This window comes from Geospiza fortis, unplaced genomic scaffold (assembly GCF_000277835.1).
Source record: "Geospiza fortis unplaced genomic scaffold, GeoFor_1.0 scaffold1081, whole genome shotgun sequence".
NCBI classification, from domain to species: domain Eukaryota; kingdom Metazoa; phylum Chordata; class Aves; order Passeriformes; family Thraupidae; genus Geospiza; species Geospiza fortis.
This window is the reverse complement of record NW_005054503.1, coordinates 688,647-700,949: the sequence shown is the minus strand read 5'-3', so window position 1 is coordinate 700,949 and position 12,303 is coordinate 688,647. Positions and strand designations below refer to the sequence as shown.

At 43.6% G+C, this 12,303-nt stretch overlaps 2 protein-coding genes across 2 annotated transcripts in view; both read left to right on the top strand.

Moving 5' to 3' along the window:
• LOC102039206 (arylamine N-acetyltransferase, liver isozyme-like) overlaps nucleotides 1–12,007 on the top strand; it is a 15,167-nt gene extending 3,160 nt beyond the window's left edge. The window contains 2 exon segments of the mRNA XM_014310240.2: nucleotides 11,210–11,507; nucleotides 11,509–12,007. Of these exon segments, the coding sequence (XP_014165715.2) occupies nucleotides 11,215–11,507; nucleotides 11,509–12,007 (792 nt within the window). The 5' untranslated portion in view covers nucleotides 11,210–11,214.
• Nucleotides 4,828–6,288, top strand: LOC102040232 (arylamine N-acetyltransferase, pineal gland isozyme NAT-3-like). The gene has a single exon (XM_031063409.1). The coding sequence runs from the start codon at nucleotides 4,828–4,830 to the stop codon at nucleotides 5,758–5,760; it is 933 nt and encodes a 310-aa protein (XP_030919269.1). The 3' UTR covers nucleotides 5,761–6,288.
• Nucleotides 12,008–12,303: the final 296 nt, after the last annotated feature.

Here is a 12,303-nt window from a genome sequence, read left to right as displayed (position 1 = left end):
AGCCTGTTGTTTTTGCTGTCACATCCACAATACCCTCTCACATGGCACTCAGGCCATCCCACACCTGTGCACAGTCACCATGTGAGTACTTGAGGACAGGTTATTTATGACTCAGAACTGATGATAAGAAATGTTATTGACAATTCTGTGTTGCTTCAGGCTTTGCACAGCTCCTGTTCTCTCAGTGACATAACCAAAGAGCAGCATCTCTTTGAACTGAAAGCATCTCCTGAGCATTTTGTTTGCTCACCCTCAGCAGCAGACTGCTGGGAATACATGTTCCTCTCCTCAGACTACTCTGGGTGCTATTGCACATTAATTATTACAGTGGAACCCAAACACATGCACACATGCACAGAACTCTTTTTGTGAAACAGATCTGTTCTACTGAAGATGTGTTTGCAGTGACACTAATTATATTGATATAAGGAGAAATGATGAATCTTAATCACATACCTAAGGGCGAAGATTCCTAGTAGGAGAAACAACTCAAATGTGACCCCTTTGCCCTTTGAGAAGATGCTTGATGTTCCTTTATGTACAAATCTTGGAAGCATTACAACTACACACATAATTAAGCAAATTAAGGAATTACAATGAAATAAAAAAATCAAGCACTGTGAACTAGAATTATTCAGATGTTTCCCCCCGCCCCTAAATTACAGCATGTATTCCCATAGTAAAAAATAAATGTCATTAATCACTGAAGTTGTCCTGATTATTTGTACGTGCTAATATTTTCCAGCTAGGGCTTTTAAAAAGACAATAACTCATTGAACCTTTTTCACTTGTTATGCAGCATTTAGCTTATGCAGCATCTAGCTTTCTAGAACTAGCAGTTTAGATTTAATAAAAGCTGCTATTCTGCATGTTCAAAATGTATTTCTTAGAGATACAGCAAGCTCCTGAAGCCCTGATCTTCCCAGAGTCATATTCACCTACATATGCTTGGCTGTAGGAGTGCAATAGCTCCTTATAGCATATGAAGCCCATCCATCCTATGATAAAATGAAATGTGGTTGTAAAAGAAGGAGAGGCTTCTTATGCTATCGACCAGCAGCTTACAACACAAATGATCAGAAGAAATTGTCCCAGGATCTGGCTTTTTTTTGGTCTGCATTTTTCTGTGGCCCTCAAATTAGTGGGGGAGCTAAAGGAGCTAAACTCAGTGGGATAGCAGGACAAAGCATTGGGATGAGGTAAAAGTGCTGGCAGGTTTGGAAAGCTGTGGAGCAAGAGAAGATCCACACAGAGCCAAGAATCTCCATCCTTTGTGGGAACAAACATAGGAAACACCTAAAAAGGGCTGTGCTCACTCCTCTCTCACTGTGTCAGGGGTTTCCTGCACTTTGTGCTGGTCCATAGGCTTGGAGAATGAGTCCAGATCTATAAAATCACAGTCCTTTAAGATCAGAGTGGGGAGTTATGTCCATCACCCCCAAGATGCAGCGTGTGGAGGGCAGGAACAGGGAAAGCCATTTTTCTTTCTGCTGACTCATCTGGAGCTGCCCGGGTGCTGCCCCTGCAGGACACAGCTCAGAGCTCCTGCCTCCTGCTCACCACAGAGGCACTGTGCACTGCTCAGCAATGCAATGGAACTTGCTGTTGGAAGGAAAAAAAAGGGAAAAAAAAAAAAGAAAAGAAAAACTTTTCATTTGAGATTGTGCTAGTTTGTTTTTTTCCTTATCACTAACCTTGGAGGCAGATACTTAAAGGCACAGCAGGTTGAAGGAGCTCAGAGTTCTCTGGGAGCAGCATCTTCCCTTACAAAGGACAGGGCTTCTCTTTGAACCCTGGGAATTGAGACAACTGTGTGACTTGGCAAATCTGACCCTGATGCTTGTTGGAGCTGGTGTCAGCCACGAGGAACAGCTCAGTGTGCTGTGACGAGTTCAACAGCTGCCATCCCCACCAATAAATCAGTGACTTCCTGCCCTGGATTGCTCTCTGTCTATCACAAGTCATTTCCTCTAGGGATCCAGACCACATCAGTGTCAACAATGTAAAATCTGTATCATTTTTTCATGAGTGCTTTGCTGTTTTATTATGGGAGCCCCCACCAAGGTGTCCCAGGCACTGAAGCCCTTGGGTGACCTGCAGGGTGGAGGATGGATTTATAGGTTATAGCCACTTACAGAAGTTGCTGATGACACTTTCTACTCCTGGAGAGTTCAGCTGCCATTCAGTGACGTGGAAGGCTAAAATCTCCTCAATATTGTAAGCAGTTTGGGGACTGTATCATTTTCAGGCTCTCTCTGCCTAACACAACAAATTGCATGACAGGATTTTCCCCAGTGCTTTCTTACTTCTATGAAATTTGCTGTAATAAAAACCACATGGAAGTCACACAGAGGAAAGGAAGCAAAAGCAGCACTGAAGTTCCTGTGCTACAGACTGGGGTAAGGAGGTTGCAGGTGCAGGTTACTGTGCTGAAATCTTGGTGTTCTTCAGAAACAGTGCAAAAACCTTCTTGGACTGAATGCATGCAAGCTTTCCTTCCCCACATTTCCAAACAAATAGTAATCTAATGTTAAAAAACACAGCACCTGAGAAAAAAAAAAACACCTGAGAAAAACCAACATCACCTTAGCAGATCCAGCAAGCTACTGAAACAAAAATATTTTGGTGACAGCCTGAGCAGGCCCCTGCAGACAGCATCAAACAAGTGAAAATGTGAAGCAGCCTCTGCTCTGACAACAGCCAGGTTTGCACTTGTGAAAAAGAGGGTTCACTCTCCTGTAAAAATTTAAAAGTTTAATAAAGGACAATGGGAGACAAAGACCAAAGAGCAAAGGTTATTACAGCTGGGTGCATCTTGGCACGTGGGCAAGAGTTTGGAAACACCCTTTATATACCATTTCTATTGCATTGACTTGTTAAACATTCATAAACAATTATGCATAGTAAACTTTTCCCCAAATTAGTTTACCTTTTCCAAGAAGTGTTTAGCATGGCTCCTCCTCGGTTCTGCCTTTATAGAGCATGCACATTCCATGGCCGTGGTTTTAGTCCATTCTTATCACCTCCAGTTTTGGGCCCTGGTCCACACTGTCTTTAGACAGTGAGTGCTGATAGTTGGCATATCTGTAGCAGGGTCCTCATCCTGTGTTCATTGGATGTTATAATATCCAAGCAGGCATTTTAACACAAGCATACTTATATCAGCTATTTCACTACTGTGTCTAAGCTCAATTAACAACCGAAACAAAAACGATATCTTTATAGCAAAGTCACTTTAACACCACACATACAAAAGCCATTGAATATTTGCAAAAAGCCAATATTATAATATGTATCTATAACACAAACTGCTGCTGGCTTGGCTGGCTCACAGCAGCTCTCAGGCACCACCCTTCCGGGTTTTCTTTTCCGTTTGTTTTTTTTTGTGTTTTCAGCCTTTGCTATCTGACAGACGTGGGTGAAAGCAAGTTGAGGGAAAGGACATTCCCCGGAAGAGCAGCTGGAGAGCAGTCCTCAAGCTCTGTCTGTGCTAAGTATAGGACAGCCAGCTATGCCACTTTAGCCTAGAACCACCCCCAAGTCCTGGAGCACACTGGCACTTGAACTGAATTTCCAGGTAAGCCTTTTTTTAACTCCTGGATCTTGGCAGCTGAGTGCTCTCTAAGCAGGAAGTTAAATCTGTCTGGGGACAGAACAAAGCAGAAATGATGTAAAGGCAGAGCAGGGAGCTCAGCTGCTCGGTGTTGTAGCTACGCTGCTTTATTTACTCAGTGGTGAGCCTCAAGCTACTCGGGCATTTGTGCCATCTGCCTCATTTCAGCAATCCCCATGAAAACAGCCCTGTAAACACCCTCAAGAGATGGACAGACAGACAAACCCTCACTAGCATTTTCCTTGTGAGTAAAAAGTTACTGCACCTGTTCTGCTTGCTGTGGCAGAGGGAAAAGAATGGTGAGAAAGGGAGAAAATGGTTTAACTGGGATACTGGTTTAAAATTCACACAAGAAGAAGTAAGCTTGTGCCAAGTTTTCAGAAATGAATGGAACTGTAGTTCTGGGAAAATCCTGGGAACAGCCAAAAGCTGAACAAAGAGAACCTCCTGACTCTGATGCTCTTAACCCCATCGTGGATCACTCAGGCCTGCTTGGATGTTGAGACAGTGGTGGCCATGATCAGCAGTCAGAGTTCTGTAAAGCCTCTGTCCTAAAGGTTGTGTGGGGACCCCAACCATGGCACCCTCTGCTTCTGCCAGGATATTACACCAAATGGGAATTTTTCATTGTCTTTGTTTTATGTACTGGAAGTACCTTTCTAAAATCCCCATACAATTTTGGGGTTTGCCATTTTTCATGAGATTGGGAATATAATCCTGTTGAACAGTTGGATATTTTTCCTTTGATTTTACTTTGGGTGTTGCATACAGGAACTTGACAGCATTTTTGGACCTCTTGCGTCAATAATGGGAACCAGATTGCTCCATATTTACAGATGTCTGAAATTTAGCAGTGCCTGTCTCTGGATCCCACTGCAAGAGAGGGAGGGTTTGTTTTGTGCTTCTGCTTTGCTGAAACCTAGAGCAAAGTTCAGATCTGAGTCTCAGTTCCTATAATTTCTAGCAGGGAAACATTGCTGCTACTGCTTTTGTTCCTTCCTACAGAGATTTGTAGCTTTGCTGGGCAGGAACTCTGCTGAAATGTGCTTAGCACAGCTGGAGCCTCTTGTCACAGCTGTAAAAGAGGCAAATAAAAATAACATTTGTGCTCATCAGCAGTGTCCCATTGGCTTCTCTCAGCATTATTACTCAGCTGCCTGTGATTCAGATATTAGTCAAATCCTGCTCCTCTTCTGAGCACCCCATTATAAGGGATGGGGAAGAGCCTTCCACCACTTCTGACACAGCCTATTATTTTTTCCCACCCTCCTCTCAGAGGCAGCATGGACATCAAGGAGTATTTTGCCAGAATTTCTTACCAGGGCTCCCACAATAAGCCAGACCTGGCTACCATGTCAGATATATTCCAGCACCACATCCGTGCTATCCCCTATGAAAACCTCAGCATCCACTATGGAGAAAGAATTGAGCTGGACCTGGAACCAATCTACAACAAGATAGTGAGGAAGAAACGTGGGGGCTGGTGCATGGAAAACAACTACCTTCTGTCTTGGGTCCTGAAAACTCTTGGCTATGAAATCACCCTTCTGGGAGCAAAAGTTTATGTCCCAGAGCGTGATGCCTACCCAGAGGATATCAATCATCTGCTGCTACGAGTGGATCTTGATGGCAAATCCTACATTGTGGATGGGGGATTTGGGATGGCCTACCAGCTGTGGCAGCCAATGGAGCTGATTTCAGGGACAGATCAGCCTCAGACTCCTGGGGTCTTTCGTTTTCAGGAGGAGAATGGGACATGGTACCTGGAGAAAGTGAAAAGGAAGCAGTGGGTTCTGAACCCAAGCACTTCGACTTCCCCAAATGTGGAAAATGAAGTTTGCCGTCGGGTTTATCTCTTTACCCTTCAGCCACGAGACATTGAGGAGTTCAGGGGCTGCAATGCCCACCTGCAGACAGCACCCAACTCAAAGTTTGTATTGAAATCCATGTGCAGTCTGCAGACTGCTGACGGCATCCGGGAACTGGTGGGGTGGAAACTCACAGAGATAAAGTACAATTATAGAGACAATATGGATCTTGTGGAAATCAGAATCCTTGCAGAGGAAGAATTAGAGAAAACACTGAAGGAAAAATTCAGTCTAACACTAGACAAGAAATTTGTACCTGTTGATAACAAGTTGTTCTAACTCACTGCCTGGATTACAATTCAATTCAGTGGCATTACAGGCAATTCTTCCCTCTCTTTCTGACAAGGCATCCAAAGGTTAATCTTTCTCCTTCCAGCTACACCTGCGTAAGGCAGAACATACTATCATGAATCTGGAAAACAAATGGATTTTCACAACTATTCCTGCCTTTCTTTTTAGGTTGGGTACCAATAATTTCTGCCAAGCTCAATCAAATCATTATCCTTGTGTTTGTGCTTAGTGGGAAGCAGACTCAGCCCATTCCCTACTCCTTTCACCTCTTAAAAGCTTTTCTAAACACACCCAGGGTAGCTGGGCAGAATGATGGAGCTGTATGTCTTTGTCTTTAGGACCTGGTGCTGCCACCTGGGGAAAAGGTCATACCTGCCTCTAAAATGAACACTATATTATTTTGGGAGTGTAATAGCCAAAACCATAAAGACATCCTGTGCTCAGTTTCTCCAGTTAAGCCATAGCCTGTTGTTTTTGCTGTCACATCCACAATACCCTCTCACATGGCACTCAGGCCATCCCACACCTGTGCACAGTCACCATGTGAGTACTTGAGGACAGGTTATTTATGACTCAGAACTGATGATAAGAAATGTTATTGACAATTCTGTGTTGCTTCAGGCTTTGCACAGCTCCTGTTCTCTCAGTGACATAACCAAAGAGCAGCATCTCTTTGAACTGAAAGCATCTCCTGAGCATTTTGTTTGCTCACCCTCAGCAGCAGACTGCTGGGAATACATGTTCCTCTCCTCAGGCTACTCTGGGTGCTACTGCAGATTAATTATTACAGCAGAACCCAAACACACGCACAGAGCTCTTTTTGTGAAACAGATCTGTTCTACTGAAGATGTGTTTGCAGTGACACTAATTATATTGATATAAGGAGAAATGATGAATCTTAATCACATACCTAAGGGCGAAGATTCCTAGTAGGAGAAACAACTCAAATGTGACCCCTTTGCCCTTTGAGAAGATGCTTGATGTTCCTTTATGTACAAATCTTGGAAGCATTACAACTACTCACTTACAATTAAGCAAATTAAGGAATTACAATGAAATAAAAAAATCAAGCACTGTGAACTAGAATTATTCGGATGTTTCCCCCCCACCAAATTACAGCATGTATTCCCATAGTAAAAAATAAATGTCATTAATCACTGAAGTTGTCCTGATTATTTGTACGTGCTAATATTTTCCAGCTAGGGCTTTTAAAAAGACAATAACTCATTGAACCTTTTTCACTTGTTATGCAGCAAGTACAGCTTTCTAGAACTAGCAGTTCAGATTTAATAAAAGCTGCTTTTCTGCATCTTCATAATGTATTACTTAGAGGCACAGCAAGCTCCTGAAACCCTGATCTTCCCAGAGTCATATTCATTTACATATGCTTGGCTGCAAGAGTTCTTCATAGCAAATAAGGCCCTCCCATCCTATGATAAAATGAAATGTGTTTGTAAAAGGAGGAGAGGCTTCTTATGGTGTGGACCAGGAGCTTGCAACACAAATGATCAGAAGAAATTGTCCCAGGATCTGGCTTGTTTTTGATCAGTGTTTTTCTCTGGCCCCCAAATTAGTGTGGGATCTAGAGGAGCTAAACTCAGTGGGACAGCAGGGACAAAGCATTGGGATGAGGTAAAAGTGCTGGCAGGTCTTGGAAAGCTGTGGAGCAGGAGAAAATCCACACAGAGCCAAGAATCAGAGCTCAGAGCTCCAGCCTCCTGCTCACCAGAGAGGCACAGCACACTGCTCAGCAATGCAATGGAACTTGCTGTTGGAGGAAGAAAAAAAAAAAGAGGCTTTCATTTCAGATTGTGCTAGTTTGTTTTTTTTCCTTATCACTAACCTTGGAGGCATATACTTAAAGGCACAGCAGGTTGAAGGAGCTCAGAGTTCTCTGGGGGCAGCATCTTCCCTTACAAAGGAAGGACAGGGCTTCTCTTTGAACCCTGGGGAATTGAGACAACTGTGTGACTTGGCAAATTCTGACCCTGATGCTTGTTGGGGCTGGTGTCAGCCACGAGGAACAGCTCAGTGTGCTGTGACGAGTTCAACAGCTGCCATCCCCACCAATAAATCAGTGACTTCCTGCCCTGGATTGCTCTCTGTCTATCACAAGTCATTTCCTCTAGGGATCCAGACCACATCAGTGTCAACAATGTAAAATCTGCATCATTTTTTCATGAGTGCTTTGCTGTTTTATTATGGGAGCCCCCACCAAGGTGTCCCAGGCACTGAAGCCCTTGGGTGACCTGCAAGGTGGAGGATGGATTTATAGGTTATAGCCACTTACAGAAGTTGCTGATGCTACCCATGCTTTGCACTCCTGCAGGATTCAGCTGCCATTCAGTGATGTGGAAGCTTATAATCTCCTCAATATTGTAAGCAGTTTGGGGACTGGATCATTTTCAGGCTCTCTGTGCAGCACCTAACACAACAAATTGCATGACAGGGATTTCATCACATATGGCAATACAAATAAAGTAATAAAACCATCAGAATATAAACTACTACGAAGGAAGAAACTCTCTGCCCTCTTTGGCTGCTGTGCTGGAAGATAAGGCTGTCCCTGAGAGGCACTAAAGGCTGCCTGGACCTTTAAGAGCTGCTGTTGCCAGTGCGCTCTTCCTGGGACCTTTGGAGCAGCCCAGAGTGGAAAGCCTGAGCTGACTGCGTGCGAGGTGAGTTCTGGATGTCTGATCTTTAACTGCATCCTGCAGCTCTGGGTCAGCCCCTCTGGGAAAGCTCACCCCTGCGAGTGTGCACAGCCTGTGCACAGCACTGCAGGCCTATTAGCAAAGCACAAACTACAGGAACTGGGGCTGATGGTGAGTGAAGGGCGTTTTCTAAGTGCAACACCGAATGTTTGAGAGTGAAACTAACCCTTTCTTTTGAGCCAGAGTGTATGAAAAATGCAGCTATTGAGTCACAATGTAACTTGGAATCAAACAAACAGTGTAGGCATGTACAAGAGGATCCAGCCTTGGAACTCCCTTCTGATTCTCAGCAGAGAAGAACTGATCCTAATATTCAGCCTAATTACAAAAGGACCCAGTGATCCCGAGGGACGTGTGCAGACAGGCAGAACCAACATCTGAATCTCAAAGCTGCAGGAACTCTGAGCAAAGCTCAGCTGCTGCAGGGGCAGAAGCAAACAAGGCAGAGATCTGGACTGAGGCTTGGGATATTTGGCAACTCAGTTTTGGAATGCAAATTGTCCCCTGGGAGAAGGTTTGCTCACTGCTGCAGCCTCCTGGCTCACACAGCAGCAATGGCTGTGCCAAGGAAAAATCTGCCTACAGGAGAGCCAGGCAGTAAACACTGATTTATGTGGATGCTCCCTAATGTCAATGATGTTGTAGTGCAGCTTTATTGTACTTAAACCTCTTTAAGTATTCATTGAGATCAGAGCACATGTTGTCAGCCACTGCAAGGCTGTCTCTGAAGCAGACTTTAAATTGATGAGGCCAGGGAAGGGGCAGCTGGGGAAACTGAGGCATGGGAGGGAATTTCCCAAAAGGCTTTCCCAATATATTTTCCCAAAGCCTCATTGGCAGCACCCCATGGAGGCTCTCCATGGCTGGATGAAGGGAGCTGGTTTTATTCTATACTTTCACCATATAATGGGGCACTCCAGACCCAGTAGATGGGTTACAGGGAGGGCATCAGGCCTTCTGCTGCTGACCCAGGGCAGAGACTGGTCTGGCTTTGCTTGAAGTTAAATTCCAAGTGTGTCAGACCCACCAAGCTGATGCACTTCTCTGGACTGCTGCTGGTCACAGAGATTCAGCTCCACACCCTCATGGGGTAAAAATCTTTCTATCTTCCTATGTAAGATAGCTGAAAGGGGGAGGAGAAAGAAAAATGAGGCAGAGGACCATAGGATGAGCCTGCCCAACACGTGTGCTGTGTGTTGGGAGGGAAATGGCTTTCTACAAGTGTTTCCAAGGAGATCCTGCTGGAGATGAGGCCCTTGTCCTAAAAAAGGGATGGAAAAAATCATAAAATGCAGTATCAAAGAGACATTACTGTTTTTTCATGTAGACTCTTTGGTTCCTTTTGAAGTGATAATGTTTATTTCTTATTCCCTTACTGGGATGATTTTCTATTCTATCAAATTTTCCTGTGGTTTGCATTATCCAGTCTGAATGATGGTACTAGTGCAGATCAGGAACAACACAAGCAAGTCATGTGAGTTGTGCTGCTGGCATCAAGACTGGGGTTAAAGTCTAGAGATGAGGCCATTGGATGTGCTCATCTACTAGGGTTGGGGCACTTCCACCCATGGATTTGAGGTGGGATTTTCACAGGCTTCTGGCATGGACATGGGGTGAAACTGCTGGGGGGAAACAGTTGGACCAAAGCTGAGAATATTCAGTGGAAGGGAGTCTGTCCCATCTCATCCATATAAAAAGATTTTTGGAAAATCCTCCCAGGGAATATTCAACCAGTTGAAGGAAGCAAGAAATCCTCAGATTTTCTGAAAACTAACACAGCCCTTAACAGATTGTGAATTGTTCTGAACAACAAATATCCTTGCATGGAAAAAAGCCAAATTAAATCTAAACTAAAGGCAAAAGAAATCCTTGCAGAGAGAAGATGAGTCACTGAATTAGAAGCCTTACAGGGAACCTTTTGTATCTTGGCCACACAATCAGTGCCAATGACAGTGTCCTTCTGCTAATGAAAGGGGATCAGAGATACAGACAGAAAACCACAAAATATTTCCAATAATTTGATCTGAAACTAAAGCCTTTAGTTTGTAAAAGATGATCAAAGAAAAGAAAAGATTATGACTTGCCTTGTATATACTTTTAGATCAATTCCTTTGATCCTTAGGTTAGAAAAATTGAAGTCCTTTCCTTTCACAGTCAAAGCCCTGTCTAAACTCCTCAGGGAAATTTAAGAGATTAAGAAAACAATGATCTATTTCACATGGAAACCTGTCTGAAATGGTGACACACTGAGATGTTAATCCCAGTTAACTTAATCCATGAATGCAAAACCTTCCAGTTAAATTACCTGTGGGATAAAGAAAGAATTGCTTACCTGGTACAGTAAAAGAAACAGTAAGATCTTGCTGTGACTTTTATGCTGGTATGGTGTGGCAGCTTTTCTGCAAACCTGTTGTTTCTTGATTTTTGAAAAATTTTGTTATGTGGGATCCTCCTCTGTGGCCAGAGATTCTGTTATGGCATGTGCTGTGTCTTCCCATGGGGAAAACATCCTCCTGGTTTGAAGGCAGCCCCTGAGAGAGGGAAAACATTATTGTCACCCGCTCCTGTCCCTGTCTCTTTTTAAAGAAATACTTCAAATTCTTTTAAATTCTCAGTAAAACAGCCCAGATTACATCTGCAGGCTGGTTAACCTGTGCTACAGAAACAGGAGTGAATCCCTTGTCAGCTGCACAGCAGTAACTGGCTACTTTTCTGCTCCCCAGGCAAAATGAACATTCAGGAGTATTTTGGAAGAATATCTTACAACAAGCCCCATAAGGATGCAGACTTGCAAACTCTGACAGCCATCTTCCAGCATCACATCCAGAGCATTCCTTTTGAGAACCTCAGCATGCACTGTGGGGAGCCCATCGAACTGGATTTGCAGGCTATTTACAATAAGATTGTGAGAAAGAAACGTGGTGGATGGTGCCTGGAAACTAACTACCTCCTCTTCTGGGCCCTGCAAGAATTAGGGTATGACATCTGTATTCTTGGTGCAAACAGCTATGAACCAGCAGAGATGGCAGCCGCTGATGCTGATTTCTGGGAAGGACCAACCCCAGGCTCCTGGCATTTTCCGCTTCACGGAAGACAACGGCACCTGGTACTTGGAGAAAGTCAAAAGGAAGCATTACATTCCTGAGCACAGCAAGAATGACTTCCCTCATACTCCAGAACTGGGGAATATAAGAAAAATACATAAATTTACCCTCGAGCCACGGCATATAGATGACTTCCAGGAGCTAAATGCATACCTGCAAGTGTCTCCAGATAACCTCCTTCGGAAGAAGTCAATCTGCAGTCTCCAAACCACCAGTGGGGTCCTTGCCTTAGTTGGATGGACCCTCACTGAGATGAAGTACAACTACACAGAGGACATGGACCTGGTGAACATCACAACCCTTGAAGATGAAGAGGTTGAGAAAACACTGAAAGATAAATTCAGTATAGAACTGGAGAACAAACTCGTACCAGTAAATGTTCGTGGCTTGCCACCTAATTTAGTGGATAAGATCTAACTGTAACACTGTGCTAGATGGATCTTTAAATAGCCAAGAGGAAAATTCTAAAATTAACATTAATTACAATAATCTCATTTTTAACTCGAGGTAGTCACAAAACTTGGTAAATTCCAGTACATTGCTAATTAACTGCATATATCAATTGCATATTTTTTATTAAACCTCTCCTTCTTTAGAAACCAAGACATCTTACTAGCTCTGTTTTGCTCATATGGAAGTTGGTTTTTGACTCCTTAACTTTTTGTTCACCTTCTCAAGAACTCATTTTATTGCAGACATATTTTGTGGCAAAT

Coding starts and splice junctions, on each gene's coding strand:
- LOC102040232 (XM_031063409.1), top strand. CDS start 4,828: ATGGGGAAGAGCCTTCCACCACTTCTGACACAGCCTATTATTTTTTCC.